General features: G+C 33.0%; 1 protein-coding gene across 2 annotated transcripts; it reads right to left on the bottom strand.

The window, feature by feature from the left end:
* Positions 1 to 3,679: 3,679 nt before the first annotated feature.
* CSN3 (casein kappa) lies at positions 3,680 to 16,542 on the bottom strand. 2 transcript variants are annotated; one of them, XM_063705126.1, is made up of 6 exons: positions 16,468 to 16,542; positions 12,447 to 12,500; positions 10,243 to 10,304; positions 7,264 to 7,296; positions 5,620 to 6,115; positions 3,680 to 3,850 (listed from the first exon to the last, which is right to left on the bottom strand). In XM_063705126.1, exons 3-5 carry the CDS (start codon positions 10,294 to 10,296, stop codon positions 5,654 to 5,656), a joined length of 549 nt encoding a protein of 182 aa, XP_063561196.1. In that variant the 5' UTR covers positions 10,297 to 10,304; positions 12,447 to 12,500; positions 16,468 to 16,542; the 3' UTR covers positions 3,680 to 3,850; positions 5,620 to 5,653. The 2 variants fall into 2 exon arrangements, with proteins under 2 accessions (XP_063561196.1, XP_004038822.2); XM_004038774.5 differs by lacking the exon at positions 16,468 to 16,542 and having other exon boundaries at positions 12,447 to 12,515.
* Between the last annotated feature and the right edge of the window lie 2,513 nt (positions 16,543 to 19,055).

The raw sequence follows: 19,055 nt of genomic DNA, 5'->3' as shown, positions 1-19,055 counted from the left end.
AGCAACTCAACAATGTATTTTGTGAATATGTAAAAATAGTAGCTGAGGGATTAGGTACATACAATATTCCAGTTAGTTAATCCAATTGATACAAATATGGAGTAACATTATATCTGGGAGGTAAGTGTTTAACTTAAATCTTACTTTTGGCAACTTATTATTAATGTTATTTAATTAGACATAATCATGTTAATATGAGCCAATATTAAGAATGTTTTCCTTGTTGCAAAGTATTTTGCTTCACGTTTTATTTCACCTGCTGTATTGAAAACGATTTTATAGTAGTTTTTACATGATTAAGATAATAGAGTTTTATTTTTTATTTTATGTATTTAAGGTATACAACATAATTTTTTATATACATAGTGATATGGTTACTACAATCAAGGAAATTAACACTTTCATCATTTCACAATGTTACCATTTCTGTGTGTGTCAAGAGCATCAAAAATCTCTCTTAACAAAAACCTCAAATAAATACAATATTATTAACTGTAGTTCTCATGTTGTACATTAGATCTCTAGACTTATTCATCCTACATGCAACTCTGTATCCTTTGACCTACATCTTTCCAGTGTGGCCCACCCCCAGTAACTACCATTTTGTTCTCTGTTTTTGTGAATTTGACTGATTTTTTTTTTTTTTTTTTTTTTTTTAGATTCTACATGTAAGTGAAATTATTCAGTATTCTTTTTGTCTATATCTGGCTTGTTTCACTTAGCTTTCTGTCCTACAAGTTCAAAGTTTTTCCATGTTGTGGCAAGTAGCAGAATCTCTTTCTTTTAAGGCTGAATAATATCCCTGTGTGTGTGTGTGTGTGTGTGTGTGTGTGTGTGTATTTCAATGTATTTTATCCATATCCCTTGATATATACTTTAGTTGTTTCCACACTGGCTATTATGACTAATGCTGCAATGAACAAGAGAGTGCAGATATCGTTACAAAGGGTGATTTCATTTCCTTTGAGTAGATACCCAGAAAAGGGCCTTTTGGTTCATACAGTAATTCTATTTTTAATTCCTATAGGCACCTCCGTACTGTTTTTCACAGTGGCTGCACCTATCTACATTCCCACCAACAATGCACAAAGACTGCCTTTTGTCCACATCCTTGTCAACACTTATTATCCCTTGTCTTTTTGAAATAGTCATCCTAACAGGTGTGGTGTGATATCTTATTGTGGTTTTCATTTGTACTTTCTTGATAGTGATGCTGATCATCCTTTCATATACTTGTTCACCATTTTTTTGTTTTCTTTGGAGAAATGTCTATTTATGTCTTTTTCTTTTCTTTTTTTCTTTCTTTTTTTTTTTTTTGAGACGGAGTCTCGCTCTTTCGCCCAGGCTGGAGTGCAATGGCGCGATCTCGACTCACTGCAACCTCTGCCTCCCGGGTTCAAGCGATTCTCCTGCCTCACCTTCCCGAGTAGCTGAGACTACATGCACATGCCACCACGCCTGGCTAATTTTTGTATTTTTAGTAGAGACAGGGTTTCACCATGTTAGCCAGGATGGTCTCTATCTCCTCACCTGTGATCCGCCCGCCTTGGCCTCCCAAAGTGCTGGGATTACAGGCGTGAGCCACCGCACCAGGCCTGTCTTTTGCTCATTTTAAAAATCAGATTATTTGTTTTTCTGCTATTGAGTTTTGTGAGTTCTTTATATATTTTGGATATTAACCCCTTATTAGATAAATGGTTTGCAAATATTTTCTCCCAATTTATAGGCTGTCTTTTTATTTGGTTGATTATTTTCTTTGCTGTGCAGAAGCTTTTTAGTTTGATGTAGTCCATTTACCTATTTTTTAAAGGTTTATGCCATGTTTTATTGCAGAGATTCATAAAGATGGCATTTTTTCTTATAGGACTTTTTTTTTTATTATACTTTAAGTTTTAGGGTACATGTGCACACCATGCAGATTAGTTACATATGTATACATGTGCCATTTTGGTGTGCTGAACCCAATAACTCATCATTTAACGTTACGTATATCTCCAAATGCTATCCCTCCCCCCTCCCCCCACCCCACAACAGGCCCCGGTGTGTGATGTTCCCCTTCCTGTGTCCGTGTGTTCTCATTGTTCAATTCTCACCTATGAGTGAGAACATTTACTTATTTTTGATTTCGTAGCCAGAGCTTTTAGTGTGATATCCGAAACAATTTTTGCCAAGGCCAATGTCAAGGAGCTTTCTCCCTAGGTATTCTTCTAGTAATTTTAAAGTTTCAGGTCTTACATTGAGCTTTTACCCATTTTGAGTGGATTTTTGTGTATGGTGTAAGATATGGGTCCAATATTATTCTTTTGCTGTGATATCCAGTTTTCCCAGTACCATTTGTTAAAAAGAGTATAATTTTGCTATTGTGTCTTCTTTGTACCCTTGCTGAAAATTAGTTGACTGAATACATTCAGTTTTATTTATGTGTTCTTTATGCTGTTCCATTGGTCCATGTGTCAGTTTTTAAAGAGCATGGACTTTAAAGCAAGACTCTGAGTTCAAATCTCAGCCTCACATGGGGAAAATTACTTCATTTCTCTTTCACTTATAATAACAACAAGAATAAATATATGTAGTTCATGACTACATATTAAATGAGTAAATACATATAAACAAATAGAAGATTGACTGGCAAATAGTATGTACTTTATAACTGCTCGTTGCTTATTGTTATCAGCCATTAATATTGTTTGTATTATCACAATAATTCTTATAATACCTTGTGTATAATAGGTGGTAAGATTTTAAATTAATGATATATATTTTGCCTTTTCCACATATTTACTTTGTTTTTTAAGAAATTAATAATATCATTAATGATCATAACAAATAAGGTCTAGCCATGCCATATTCCTTCCATGTCTCTGTTCAAGACTCTCTATTTGAGTGAGAGAGCAGGTAAAACACTGTAAATCAATCCTAATAACAGCACATCTGTTGGGAGTCACAGCAGAAGATTAGATAGGTGACCAGTAAACATTTTGTAAGGGCTGAGTGAGTTTTATTTTTTCTGGCATGATGTGTTAAATATGGACCAAGCACAAAGGTGACCTGATTTTCCTTGCAATATTTGTTTAAGAAAACAACTATGTCCTATCCTTGGACCTTGAATATTCACGAGTTTTTCCAAACTGGAATACCTGAATTCCAGAAGCTTTCTGGTGTGTGATGTGTGTGTGTGTGTGTGTGTGTGTGTGTGTGGGTGTGGGGGTGTGTGTGTGTTTGAACAGATGTGAGACTGTGGAGTCCAGTGTGGGGAAATCTGGTCATGCATGTTTAGAGTCTCTGTCAACATCCATAATTTTGCATCATATCTGTGATTTTAGTTATGGACATTTGTAGTTTGCCTGTGCCCAGAATTTGCTCTCAGGAATAATCTAGACTAACGTTAGCAATACATTTGGTCACTTAAATTTAATGCTAACTCTAGAGTTCCCATGGCTCTCAAGAGTCACTCTGTGGTCCCCTGGATTGGAACACTATGGCTTGGCTTTTCTCTGGTCCCAGTGTCATCCTAGAGGAGAAATTCTTAGTGTCAGACCATGAACCACTTTGAGAACCTGATGAAACTATGAGCACTGCCTTTAGGTAAATTTGTATACTCTAACTCACACTAAATTTGTCATAGCATTTCAAAGTTTCAGAGATCCCTGAGGTACCTTTGCAAACTCCTCTCAAAGAATCAGTTGCAATCAGTTGGCTTTATTGTGCAAGAATCAAAATATTGAATGTGGCATGAATGTAAAATGTAAGGAGAGAAGAGCTGAATCTGTGAAAATCACATTTTCTGTTGACTGAAGGCAGACAAATGGCTGAAGGAGAGTGTGAAGTAGTCATTTGGTTTCAGCAAGTCCTATAAAAAATAATGATAGTTTAGAAATTTATTCATAGTGTGTTAACAGTTCTCATGATATATATTTATTTAGCTTCCACAATTTTCCTTTTATGTCTGTATCCAATAAGTCAATCAGATTACATATTTAAACTTAAATATTTAAAATAGGCATATAGTAAACTGAAAATAATAGACATTATGTAATATTTACAGAAAAAAACTGTCTTTTACATGCTTCTTTATGTTTTGCATCAGTAAAATATGTAACTACTTATTAAATAACTTGCTTTCATGTTGTCTTTATTAATTTTCTTATTTTGTTCTCCAAAATATAATAAGCCAGCTGTTTAACCAGCTCTTGTTCTCTTTTTCTTAACGGATATCCTGTTGAACAGCAACTAAACAACACAATTTACCCATATGCTAGTCTAAGGAAATCACAGTGTATTTTCCCTGTTTTTCAGCAAGTTAGACAGCCCATATAAAAATCAATGACATAGTAATTAAGCCCCACTATCTGAAATTAAACAGGTTTGGTTTGCCTCCCATTTGCACTTTCTAGCTGTGATAATTTACTTAATGTCCTCAGTCCTACTGGTTTTTATCCCTAAATTTGAGATAGGAATAATATCTGTTTCATATGGTTACTATGGGAATCAACAGACATAATTATGTACGGTTTTTATCATTTAGTGGAGACTTAGGATACTGGTATGAATTTTACTTTATCTTTTCCAATACATGACATTTTACAGATTGATCAGCTTTTAAAATCCTTTCACATGTGCATTCTCTCTTGAGTCTCATAGCAACCAGAATTATGAGAAAATAAAAGTTCAGAGAAAGTAATGACCAGCCTATGGTCATTAGGCAAGCAGATGAAAGAAGCAACCTTTTCTGGGCTAATGGTAGTCCCATGATATCAGAGACCATTGTCTGGTATTTTAGATCATAAAACATGTAGACATCTGATGGACTGAAAATATTTGTTTTAAAGAAACTCCACATTTTGCAACTTTCTCCCCAAATTATTTTACACTCTGGATATTTTCCACTTTATTAATCATTCTCTTTGTTTACATTCTTCTCATAAGTTTCAAATTATTTTAGATTCTGCCATTATCCATTGGTCCAAGTAATAAAGAGTAACACTTTGCATCACATTGTGTTCTGAAAGTATCCTTTTAATATTTGTGTGTTTTTCAAGTTAAGCATTATAATTCTTCCATGGATTTATCTTAGAATAGGAGACATTTGAGAGGCTTAACTTCATGAATCATTTTGGAAATGATGTCTGAAATAAAGAAATGCATGGAAGCATATCATTTCCTTTTACTCTGTTCATACTACAATGAGAGTGCAAGAGAATTGTTACAGAATTAAAATTTACTCAAACTCATATTCTATATAACTTCTTCTAAAAATTATTTTTGAAATATCATGAAAATGTTACTTGCTGTTTTACTCTACTGTCATAGTTTGTGTGTGAATAAGGATGAAATAAAACTATTACATTCTAAGAGTGTCCCAATTGTCAGAAAAAAGTTTGATAATAAAGTTGCCAATTATTTTCATTTTGTCAAATAAAATTATTTTAAATTTCTAGTTGGAACAGAATCTGGTGTATCAATGCTATGGGTTTACCATGGTAAAACTGTAAGTACCCTGTTTTGTCTGCTTCTGTAACACACTTAGTTTATCTATTTGTACTATTTTAGAATTTATGGTTGTATTCATAAATCCATGCTTCTTGTCGGAATTACTCATTTTATATATTGTTAATTTACCTGTGTTGTGTTATTTGATATTTCCTTGGTGTTTTTATGCCGTAGGTGGAGTAACTGAGACTGTGGTTGTCTCAGGGGTGCTCGTGATGATGGACTCTGAAAAAGCTTCTGGAGTGACTACACTGTCCACCCTTGGTTCAGTGGCAGGAGTTGGTGTAGGTTCAACAGTAGCAATGGTATTGATGGTAGGGATGATTATTTTATCCTGAATTTTCTTTGGGGGGATGGCAATAAATGATGGATGCAGGTTTGGGCGACGTACCACAGTGGGTGGGTGGCTATTTGGCAGGTATTGCCGCTGAGGAATTTGGGCATGTGGCCTAACTACAGCTGGGTTTGCATAATATGTGCGAGGCACATATGGATTATTAATTGCTATAGCTGGTCTACGTTGGTACAAATTGGTTCCATAATAAGGATAGCTATTTGGCACATAATACATTGGGACATATGGAGCTGTTTTCTGATAGAATGGTCTTTCATCATTCTCATGGCACTGCAAAAAAAAAATAAATTATACAGAATATTATTATTATAGACCCAAATGTGGAAATACCTTAAATCTGCATTTTTTGAAATAATATAGTATTTACCATTGAGTAAGATATTAGAAGTATGGAACCCAGGAGCAATATTATTTTATAAGATGTTGATTTGTACATTGCCTTTCCACTTTATGATTTTCAATATTATAAATATTATTTTGATAATATTAATATAATATTTGTTTCAAGAAATTAGATGAGTTTATTCATAATGTAAACCATATTGCCCAGAGATTGGCATATATGGAAAGTGATCTTATATGTTAGCTATTATAGGTACAACACAGAGAAAAATCTCATTGAGAACTTTGACATGTTATACACAAGCACAACATGCAGACACACAAAATGGCGCACACACACATATGTATTCTCACCACATATTTGTAATTGGTCTCAAATTTTATTCATTTAAAAATTAGCCCAAGAGCACATTTATTTTTTCCTAAACTATAGCAGAATAGTAACATAATGTGATGTGGAGAGATTCCTGGATTTAGATTTTGGATTTTTTTTTGGTTTAATTTTCTTCACAAAACATTAGATAAAGAATTGTCTATATCTATGTGCCTCTGTTTAAAAATTTGTCAGTAGACCTTTCCATATGAATAGAAATAAATTGACAAAATTATACTACAAAGCAAACATTTCTCCTAAAACGAGACATATTTAAATGTGTTCAAACATATTTGGGAAACGAAAGGGGAAGTAAATATAGACGTATGAGAAGTATTCAAAGATGGGTCAGAAAAGGATCTTCCCTTGTCTTAAAAAGTGGAAAGGGGAAATATTAAGCTTTACTTATATTTTCATTTTTTTCCAATATGAAATGTTGAAAGAGTTTTCTCATATTGCTAAATATACATGAAAACCAAAGATACGTGACTTGGGTTATATAAGAAAATAAAACTTTCGGATGAACATCAATGTTGATTCATATCACCTGTTGCTGAAATTATTTTCTTGCAAATATTATTAGATTGTTTTATGGAAATGAAATATTTAGGTTTTAGACAGAAGGCATCTATAATACGATTGACCTTTGCAGAATATATTTTGTAGTTCATGCCTCTAACAGAAGTAATTAAAATAGACTTACTGCTGGTTGTTTCTGGTTTTGAACCTCCGCAGCCTGAGGAGTTCCAGAAGAAGAAATAATGAGAAATAAGTTAAAAAGGAAAAAAAAAGTACTTAAATCAGTTAAAAAAATGTTTTGTGTTAAAGACAAAATATGTTTTCTTTTTATTTTTTAAAACATTTTTCATGAGTGATCTATGAGGCCTGTGGACTACTTAAGAAGCAACAGTAGTAGTCTAACTGATTAGTAATAATAAACTTCATGTTTATATTGTCTTTAAATATCACCACCTAGAATGAAAAAGTCACTGTGGGAAAAATCTAGTCATCTGACCCCCATGCCAACAAATATGCTTAAATGAAAAATATGAATAATTTCTATTTAGTTTTTATTAAACATACATTGTTGCATTATTAAAAATTAGAGGAGCATTGAGCCTTTTTTCCTTTCTCTGCTCTCATACTAAGATGATTCATAAGGTTTACTTAGAAGATTTAAAATATTGCCTCTTGCATAACCTTAACATATAAATAATAGTGTTTTTAATACCATCTTTCATTTGTTTTTATAGTGCTTTTCTTAGTTTTGGATTGTGACATATTTAGAGAATCGGGAGTGAGAAAACAATTTTTATAGACATGTATTTATAAAACTAAAAACTCCAAAGCTTTTAGAAACTTTTGAAAGGAGGTATAATATTAAATATTTGTAAATTGACAGTTCTCTTTTAGGACATTACACATGTATTCCTTGGGTATAAAATGACTCTAGAAACCTTTTGGAAGGTGTGAGTATAGAAAATCAGAAATTTGAGAAGGTAATAAAGTTTCCTTGCTTTGAGACAAAGACTTGCTTTTCTTTAAATATATTAAATCATTAGTTTAAAATGTAAAGAAGTAATATGAGGCTGGGCACATGTCTCACCCTGTAATCCCAGCACTTTGGGAGGCAGAGGTGGGTGGATCATCTGAGGTCAGGGGTTCAAGACCAGCCTGGCCAACATGGTGAAACCCTGCCTCTACTAAAAATACAAAAATTAGCTGGGCATGGTGGCGGGCACTTGTAGTCCCAGCTACTTGGGAGGCTGAGGCAGGAAAATCGCTTAAACCTGGGAAGCAGAGGTTGCAGTAAGCCAAGATTGTGCCACTGCACTCCAACCAGGGCGACCAAGCAAGACTCTGTCTCAAAAAAAAAAAAAAAGAAGTAATATGAATATTGTAGAAAGTATACTTTAAAAAATTCTGACAATCTAGATACCTTAATGCGATATCAACCTATATTATGTATTCCTGGTATATGCTTGTCTAAAAAGTATCCTGCATTTTTATAGGAAATGTGGTATCTCTTTTTTTTATTTATATCATAGGTTTCATAGTTACATTTTTATAGTTGATAACTAAGTGATCAATGATTATGTCATGAAATGTTTATTTCTTATTGTTATCTATTAAGATAAAATTTTAATTATAAACAGAGAGATGATTAACATCTGTATACCAGTGGCCTTTTTAATAATTTTCATTAATACCTTAAAATGATTTTTCACAAATGAGATTTGATTCTTTGATAGAAATTATGAAATTGTGGTATAGAAAAGTTGTGTCAAATTATAATGTCACCAATAGGCTATGTGTTTATGCAGTTTAGTGCATAGGTGCTAGTAAAATATTATCTAACTATTTTTATTTTGGGGGAAGGGATAAAATAGTACATATAACATGGTATCACATTGATGTTTTAATTTGTATAAATTTGACTACTCATAAGATTGAATGGTAAAATCAATAAACTTTAATTTTTTTTCTGTATATTTGTTCATGTCCCTGAGGCCTGAAGCCTTTGTGAAAATGGGAAGGAATGTTTGGAAGACAAATCCGGCTCAGGTAGCTCAGGAAGAGGTTGCTATGCAGCAGGGATTTGTAGATCATTTCATGACTTAAACTTTAAGCCCTATTACTCAAAGAGACAACCTAAGTTCCAAATGTTCAGGTGACCACAAAGTATTGAGTTGTAGAACTCAAAGTTTTAAAAGGTAATTTTGACTCCAAGAATTGACCTAATAGAATTAATAGACATGTTATACACAAGCACAACATGCAGATAATAGAATTAATTAATAGATGTTAACTTAAAAGCAAGTCTAAACTTAATAATAAATAAATATTACAGAGATTCACAGAACAAGGACTAGTGCTCCCCAAAATTTTACAATCTAGGAGGAGGACATATACCATTATTTATGCTTGCCTCCTTTGTCAGTGCCTAGAATCCCCAGATCAACAAGAAAATAAAAAGAGGCAATAGCCAAAACAGCAATAAAAACAAGTCAAAAAATTAAAAGAAAGAAACAGAACTTTTTCTAGGTCCAGAAGCCTTAAAACATTGCATATAATTCAAGATAATGCCTGCAAGCCTTCAAGCTGTTTATGGCCGTTGATCCCTGGAAAGGGGTCAGTCAATTGACATAATGGGGAAGAATATAACAAAAGTTAATGATTCGAATATTAAAGGCAGAAGTATCAAGGTCTTTGAAACTTGTGAAAAAGCTTAACCAAAGTTGACCTTTGAAGGATTTTGTTTCCATAAAGAGACTGGAGTCTGGGTGAGATAGGAACTTAATTAAAATAATTTCTGATTCCCAGACTATGATTTCTGTATTTATTCTTTCTGAATTATCCTTAATGCATTTACAATTTTAAAATGTTTTCAGTATTGTTTTTCCCCCGAATGTATTTTCTCTATAGCATGAGAATTTTAAAAGTTTCCTGTACATGATTAAGTGTGATATCTTAATTCACAGAACTAAATGGATATCCAAAAGAACATGACTTTGATTTTATAATAGAAATAAATATTAAAAAAATTAACCTTAAAAATGTAACAACTATGTAGATATTTTGTTCTATGAAGTATAATTGTATTTAGAAGTTTGCATAGTTAAAGCCCTTAAATAAAATTTTCTTAAAGTCAGTACAATCTGGTTAGATGAAATTAACTTACCAAAAAAGGCAGGGTTAATGCTAGGGCATTGACAACTAGAAGAAAACTCTTCATTATTGCACCTAAAGATAAATTTTTAAAAAATTAATTTAAAAGAATTTGTTACTAGAAATTTAGGAGTGACTTGAATACAATGTTTCCTTGATTAAGAAAAAAAGCCAGATTTACAGGTAGATTTAGCCGATGTGAAAAATTTATTTTAACAAAAGAATGTAAAAACTCAAACTTGGAGTAAAAATTTCTGAATTTAATTTTTGACAATATTAACGGAATTATCAAATTATCATTACTATGTCAAATGTTGAGATTATTAATGTAAATATGATACAGGCCTTGCCAATGAGTAGCATCAATTTTAGGAAGAGTGTTGAAACATATACTGAAAAACAACTGTAAGAGGGAAAAAAGTAGAAAATGCCACAAAAGTGGTTTTCTATTAATAAAAGTTTCAGTTAAGAGAAGCAGCAGTCTTTGTGTGGAAAAAATGACATACAGGTGAGGCTTGCCTATGCAGTATTTAATAGGGAGAGAAATATTTCAAGTAGAGGAGAAAGTCTTGAGAATCGCCATGAACATTTGATTGGAATCTTGTATGAGAAGGGAAATATAAGATTGGAAGGAAAGTTTAGAGCAGAAAAAGTAGACACCTTTAAGATAATGATGGGTTAAAAAGCTAGGCATGGCTTTATAAACAACAGAAAACAATTGAGTGTTTTTGGACTAGAAAGTGTATGACTATACATTTTTTGGAGGACTGAATTCTAGACCAGGCCTTATCTCTACCTCTGTAACTTTGATCAAGTGATTTCCCTTTCCTGGGCTTTACATTTTCTTACCTATAAAACCAGGGTTTGAACTTAGAGATTTCTAAAATTCTATAATTCCATGATCAATCCAACAGAAGTATGTAGGATGGAATGGGAAGTGGAGGGTTATGAGACTGTTTTCTTTATAACATACTTCTCCAGTAATCATAACTGATATGATTAACTTGATTGTTTTAATAAGAAGTATAGAGATGACAATTACAGTGGCTTTGACTAAAATATTTAAAGAAATAAATTAGCCTTATTTTTCTAAAAGAGTATATACAGTGTCATACTTGCTTATTTGATTTTAATAAATCATCTTTTTAGACTAATAATATATGATACCCCAAACTATTTATATTTAAGTATATATTATGTTTAGGAAGTAATTACTAACTTCATCTTGTTGCAGCTATTGTTATTGACATACTCATATAAACTTGAATCACTACAAAGTTGAACTTTACAAAAAAGATTCACAGAATTAAAGCCTCAGATAGGGGATGGAAAGCCAACTGGACTCCATTAGCGTCTGATTCTCAGGCAATAATGATTAGGAAGGCTGTCTACTAAAGTGACTTCAAAACTGCCCATACGATGTCATCAAATTTCCATTCGATGGAACTCATTTGGAATCAATTTGAGCAATCTAAGCAAACTCGTATTTCTTTAAGTGGGATGAAGCTCCTTATTAATGCTTCACTTGCTAGTGATCTTTTAGGATTATAGACTGAAAATGTTTTTATGATGAATCACAGACCCCTTATCAATTCACACAGTAAAATGATATGTAAACAAAAGAAAATATTCTATAAAATGATAGTAATTTCCTTTTGGCACAAACAAAAATCACAGAGATAAGACCATACTTTGCAAATCAGCTACATTTGCATTTGCCCTCATCACTTGGTAAGAAGAAATAATCCGTGAAATGGTAGAATTATCCAGCTTTCATGAATATTTGAAAAACATGTTTAAAAAAATAATTATTCCATAACAAGTAAAATTATGACTTTTATAGAAATAAAATTTGAAAGTAATTAAGGGGTTAATTGCGATTATTATCATGAGCCCAACTTCCTGTGGAGTTAACTCTCAACATTTGTCTGTAGGAATACGTTAAATGCCTTCTTGTTCGGAATTCACAATGGCTGCTATGATTTAGTTGGTATCAGAATTTGACTGGAACCCAAAGTAAAGTTAAAAATAAATTTGAACATAACACCATCCGGAACTTAGGTTTAGGTTAGAAATTAATTTTAAAGTGATGCTAGGTCATATTCAAACTTAACAATAACTAAAAGGAAGAAAATGTGATTCTGAAATAACTATGGTGATGTCCCAACTAACTACTGTGAAAAGGATCACTTTCTCCAAGTGTTTCAGCAGCATTACCTTTCCTCGTGCCAGTCAGGTCTTGGTTGGCAGTAGGTTGAGTTGGCCTGTCAGCTGTAGAGAAGACCCAAGAAAAATAACTGAAGACCAATTAAAGGGTATTAGTACCTTGAGTCGCGCTATTCTATCTCCCTCCTACTTTTTACCCAATAAGATGATGATAGCAGGGTCACCTTTGGGTCAGTCTTTTTAAATGAAATGCAGAGAAGGATGTAGAGTCATCCCTCATAAAGCTTGAAAAAAGTATTCATATCTTTTTAAATAATCTTTTCTTGTTTATAAAGAAATATAGAAGAATTTTAAAAAATATTAATTGTATTCTTATTCAACTTATCCTATCTATTTAAACTTAAAACTGCTGTTGAAATGAAAAATAGCCACAGTACTTTCACATTTTAATTGTTTCTTTTAGTTTAAGAACCTGGATTTCAAGTGATACTACATCTGGTATTGACTGTGGTTGGTCTTCTTCCTTCCAGAATTACAATTATTGATTTTTAAAAATTAAATAATTGGCCATCTCACACATACCCAAGAGCACCTCCTTATAAAAGTCAAACCCATATATGAAACATTTTAATCAGTATAAAGTGGGGAATCATTTGCGTTTGGGCTGCAGCACATTTTCTCCCATATGCATTGACTACATACTTAGTGATTTATTATCCTCTTATGAATAAACTTTTTTAAAGATTTTAAATTTCAATAATATAGGTGAACCATTTTGAAAAAAAATTATTAAATTATTGAATTGGAGATAATTGTTCTGTTTTAAGGAAAGTCATTTTGACTTAGAGCATAAATCACAAACCCACTGACATTGTGAATATTTTGGCAAAAAATAGCTAAACAAAATTTGCTTAGATAATTCAGGAAAGAATATTTTCTTTTACTTGCTTTTCTAAAGAAATAATGTTAATTGTGACTTTATTTTGGCTGTGAAGACCTGACCAGATTGAGGAACTTACAGGAATTAATGTAGGACTTCCAGAACACAAACAAGAAATAATATCAGCATTGTAGTTATGTCTATATTCCTGTCTGTTTCTTAGAAGTATTGCATGTCTTAGAAAGTTAGGAACAATATTCTAAACCCTAGAATACTTATTTGGATTAAACAGAGTAAAATAGTAATATGAAATTTTCTGTTTCTCAGAATAGTTGGTTTTTGTGGTTCAAAAAGAGATGACAGAATTTAAAATGGCTAAACCAAGTTGCTAAAGTAATAACACCAGCCATTCTATCTGAACTATTTAGTCACAGTGTTTTCCTTTGATTGTCAGAGTCCGTGGTTGAAAGATCATGATCCGGTCATTCCTCAAATTTTGAAGGTGTTCTATTTCACATAGTAATTTCTCAGCCATTTATTTAGAGTAATAAGAGTGATAATGATTTTCAGTTGAGTATTGAATTATTTAATTTACAAGTAGCAGAGACTCAGAACACTTCTGAAGACATTGTTTTCACAGGAAAATATATTTTAAGAACATCTGAGAGTGCTAGTAATCTTTTCTCCCACCAAGATAAAAACATGTTTACCATGGTGTCACCCATTCACTTCAAATATTAATGTAGCTTTTGTGGGGATTTGCAAAACTGGACATTATTATTTGAGCACATACAATATTTCAGGTACTGGACATTATTCTTTGAGTACATACCTTATTTCAGGTACTGTTTCAGGTAGTAGGGATAAATTAGTAACCAAAGCAGGTAAACATCTCTATTCTTGTGGAGCTCATAGTCTAAAATTTACTTGAGTACTGGTAACATTGGATATTTCCCATATCTACTGATCTAAGGCAACCTTAGTGAAAGTGTTTTGAGTGACTGGAGTAGACGAACTAGATGGATTTTATAATGGAGCTATGCAATGCTCTTGTGTTTTCCAAAGAAAAGCAAAAGGAGGATCAGAACTCACAGGCTCTGAAATCTCCAAGGAAGCTGCGATGGTGCTGAACAAGGCCTCCAAACTGAGAATGTTTATAATCTGGAACGAATCCACCAGTCTTTATCTACTTATGCATCCATCAACAGGGGCATGGCCTGATTCTGGAATGTCCCTGGATTGTGCGAAGAGAACCAGCAGGGCTTTTCAGTCCAGCTGCAACTTCCCTTTGTTTAGGTCCTGATAATCAGTGTATATTCATACCACCATTCACACACTGGGACTGGGTAAGAGGCTATTGTGGGTACATAAGTTCACATTTTAAGCATTGTAAACAAAAACATTTTGCAATAAGTGACATAATGATTATTGACTCATATACACTCTTTTTTAGTAACAACTTCTTGTTATTCTGTTAATGTTTCTTACTTTTGAAATGTACTTCATGTCTCTTTTATCTTCCCTTGATGGTATTTACATGCATGTAGTTTTATTTTTTCTGTCTCATTTTATTTCTCAGCCACTTCATTAGTACCAGGCTGACCTCAACACTCTATTTTGTTCTTGAAGTACAATAATGTTTGTAACAGTAGTTGCAATGTAAATGATGAACACAACTTTCCATAGGATTAGTAAGGCATTAGAAAATTGGTATTTTCTAAAAGCATACAAAAAAGAAATGTGTGTATGCTTCAAAAGTCTTTGCTATATGTAAAAACCATGGAAAAAATAGCATAAAATGCTCTTTAAAATGGTCAACAAACTAGAGCAAAGTGGAATATCAAAATTTTACTCTCCTGTAGCCACTTCTGTTAAACAAGCAATACACATACAAACTGTTTGTATTAGAAACAAAGTACTTTTGGGAGTATAGTAGACAGCCACAATCTCTGTTTGTAGAGATTATCTAAGGAGATAGTGCTTTCTCCTGAACACTTACAGAAAGACTATTTTCAGATTGTGAGGAGACATTTGATGTCATCTGGAGCCTAGAGTGAGTGTCATTGTGACTTTAGCATTAGCACACACATTAATTTATTCCTCAGTAAGTTTTAGGGTCCAAAGATTTCTGAAGTCATTAAAATATACAGATTTAAACATACAAGGAATAATCAATTTATGTAAAGTGTTATTTCTCCAACATGACCCCAAGACCCCATATAATCCTGTCCTATGTTTACTTCATTCTTGTCATTCTTGTTACCATTCAAAATAAACAGCCAGATCAACGATGATCTCTGTGTAGCCAAATCCAGTGGTAGCTGTTAGATATTCTTCCCACTCAATATTGTAGCAGCTCTTGGCATGGTGATTCATTTTTCTGACTGGTAAAACTTTTTGACTTTTCCTTCTTTTTTTTTTCCCCTCGAGTCACTTAAAGCTGCTCTTAATTTCCATTTTGGTTCCTCTTATTTTCCTCAAACTCTAAATTTAGGAGAACTTTTAAAAATTCTTTTTTTAAAAGCATCCACCACCACTCTATCTTTTCTCCCTCTATCTTTAATGTCTTTCTAGTTAATGTACTCAATTCCTATAACCTTAAGTATCATCAGTAGGCTATTGCCTTCACTGAACTGTAGATTCAAGTATCCAATAGCTGTTTTAAAATCTCTATTTGCATGTAAAATAGACATCTCCAAATTATCATGAACAAAACAGAATCTTCTATTTCCAAACATACCCTGTTTCACAACTAGTTCTCCACTAGTCTCTTTTTTCCTTTAGGAAACAGTACCATGATACTACTAGTGGCTCAGGGGACATCTGGTGACTCCTATAGGTCATCTTTTCTCTCCTCCCTGCAACAACCTGTTAGAAGAATTATTAATTCTATCTTAACAATATACCCCAAATCTGACACCACTTTCTAATCTGACCTTTGTTGCTTTAGTCCCAGCCACTGGCATGTTACACTTGAACCATCCTAATATTTCCATTTTTGGTCTCTTTACTTTCACTCTTATCGCCCTATACTCATTTCTTACACAGTTATAAAAATGTTATTTTTAACATATATCTAATATGATTATTCTTCTCTTAAATTCTCAATGGATTCCTATGCACTTACAATACATTCAAACTTTTTACCAGGGACTGTTTCTAAATAATTTGGTCTCTCTTTATCCATCTTACCTTAACTTCTACCACTTTTTCTCTCACTGTGTGCTGGTTTCAATGACATTTCTGTTCCCAGAATGTGCCAAACTCTCTCCTAAATCAGGAACTTCCACTTATATTCATGGCCCCTGGAATGTTCTTACCTCAATTCTCAGTAATGTTGCCTGTATTATTTGGGATTCGGCTCAAATGTCTTCATTTCAGAGAGGCTTTCCTTGGCACTTTGTCTAAATACTTCTTCAAACACTTTATTATTTTACCTTTTATTTTCCTCATAACATATTACAATATAAAATGTTTTTTTAACTTATATATGTTCATTTACTATTTCCTGTCCTTTTCCATTAGAAAATAATAGTCCCAGTCTCTAAACCTGTGCTTGGCATGTATTAGACAAATGCTTTTTGAGCAAATGATTAATTATCTGTATTACTTGTTCAAGTTGCAAATTCCTGCCTAACCCCAAAATACGGAGTCAAAATTTTCAGAGCAGGAATGTTCCTAGAAATCTGAAGAACAAATAAGAAACTAAATAATTTTTTATGCAGATCAATGTTTTGGAATTACTACTTTCCTCTGCATGAGGCCAGAACCTAGTCAAGAAGAACTTCTAAAGTGGGCAGTCATATTATCTGTTTTCCCCTTGAATTCTAACTTACTTCATAGAGGAGTTAGAACATGTGGATGAGGGATGGATTTTTCTGGGCTCTGTTCTCCTGTGAGTGTATTAGAACTGATCTTCTCCTGACTGTTGGGGAGACTGGTCTCTGGCTGGGCTCTCATTTAGAGTGACCGCAATTAGAATTCAGTGTGTCTCTCTGCTGTTATTTCATTCCCGTGCTAAAGTCTTGGATACTTGAGGGTAAGTAGAAGCTTCCTTAAGCGATTGTGGGGAGCATCCAATAGGTGGTCCATGCCTTGCTGTTCACCTTGCTGTATTGCTGTTAGTGTCCTTCAGCTACCTTGGTTTGATGCCCATGGCTTTGGCCAGAGTTTCAACTCTGCCTGGGCATTATTGAATTGACATAGAATTCTAAATAAATACTGTCTCCTAGATATATTAGCTACTTTCATAAGGAAATAACTCATCAGGTTATATTTACTCTGTATCTGCATGAAAAATTGATAGAAATGTTATTTAGTGAACAAGAATATTATTAAGATGTTTATCTTTTGTTTCTCAGGTTAGAGGTTGTTCCTAAGATTAATAGAACTTTATATATTTATTAGAAATATGTTTTAAAGTATTTCACTCCCATCTTTTGCTCTTTTGTCTTTGTCCAATGAAAATAAACATCGTTAAAAGTATCCGCTTTCAATAAAAAAAAAAAAAGAAAATAAAAGCAACAAGCAAAAATACCAATTTGAGTGTAGAGCTTATCTAGTAAATGTCTATTGAGCATCTAATTTGTGCCTGTTTCCCTGTCAGTAACCTATGTATCCATTAAAGTTCAACTCAGGGTCACCTGTGGGACCTTTCCTAATTTGTGTAGGCAGAGCCAGTTTCTCCTCTGCTTTAAAACAAAAAGCTCTGTAATTTTTTGGAGCATTTATTACATTTCTTGAAATTTTGTATATGTTTATCTCCCCTATCTAACCTGTAAGATCATTAAAGAGAATCTTTTTTCTTAATCACTAGTATTTAGCACAACAATATTTTCCCCAAATCGCCAGTATTTAGCACAACAATTGACAAAAAATAAGTATAGTCATGCGCTGTATAACAATGTTTTGGTCAATGCCTAACTATCTATGATGGTGATCTCATAAGATTATAATGGAGCTGAAAAACTCTTGTTGCTAGGGATGTCTTGATATTCCTGGCCCTGGGTAGGCCTAGACTAATATGTATGTTTGTGTCTTGGTTTTAAACAAAAAAGTTTAAAAGTAAAAAAAGTATTTATATTTAACAGTAGAGAAAACTCATAGAATGAGGATATAAAGAATAAAGATGTTTTTGTATCTTTTTTTGTATCTTTATATTCTAAAGATATTTTTGTACTTTAATTCATTATTGAAGAAATAAAAATGTTTTGATAAATTTAGTGTAGCCTAAGTTTGCAGTATTTGTAAGGTTCACAGTAGTGTACAGTAATGTCCTGGGCCTTCACATTTAATCACCACTCACTTACTGACTCACCCAGAGCAAATTCCAGGCCTGGAGGCCTATATAGGGTATAAGTACCCTATATAGTGGTACCATTTTAAAAAATCTTTTATACCACATTTTACTGTATTTTTCTGTATGTAAATATACAGATACTCCCTGTTGTTTTCTAATTACAGTATTGAAGAATAATGCCCAAATTCACTGGGTGGGGGAAATAGTTGGTTAATTTTAATAGAAACAAATCTAGTAGTTAAAAGTAAATGCCAGAGTTGTTTTTTCTTCAGAAAGTTATTGTGACATAAAATGAGGCAGATAAAATAAAAGCTCTAATCTGAGAGTTAAGGAGAGATGTCAAAGACTTTTAATGAAACAAAAAAGTGGGATAGATTAGATTAGATAGTAGATTAGTGGCACAGTAGATTACTTGCAGAGCTGACTCTTCCACATTTCAGAGCAACCATTTGTCTTTGGCCCCTCTTCAGGGCTCTGATTG

Source organism: Gorilla gorilla, chromosome 3 (genome assembly GCF_029281585.2).
Source record: "Gorilla gorilla gorilla isolate KB3781 chromosome 3, NHGRI_mGorGor1-v2.1_pri, whole genome shotgun sequence".
Taxonomy (NCBI): Eukaryota; Metazoa; Chordata; class Mammalia; order Primates; family Hominidae; genus Gorilla; species Gorilla gorilla.
The sequence above is the reverse complement of the archived record's forward strand: the minus strand, read 5'-3'. Positions and strand labels throughout refer to the sequence as shown.

Coding starts and splice junctions, on each gene's coding strand:
- CSN3 (XM_063705126.1), bottom strand. CDS start 10,296: ATGAAGAGTTTTCTTCTAGTTGTCAATGCCCTAGCATTAACCCTGCCT. Junction 7,297..10,242: donor CATTAACCCTGCCTTTTTTG/GTAAGTTAATTT, acceptor GGAACTCCTCAG/GCTGCGGAGGTTCAAAACCA. Junction 6,116..7,263: donor AAAACCAGAAACAACCAGCA/GTAAGTCTATTT, acceptor TTTTTTTTGCAG/TGCCATGAGAATGATGAAAG.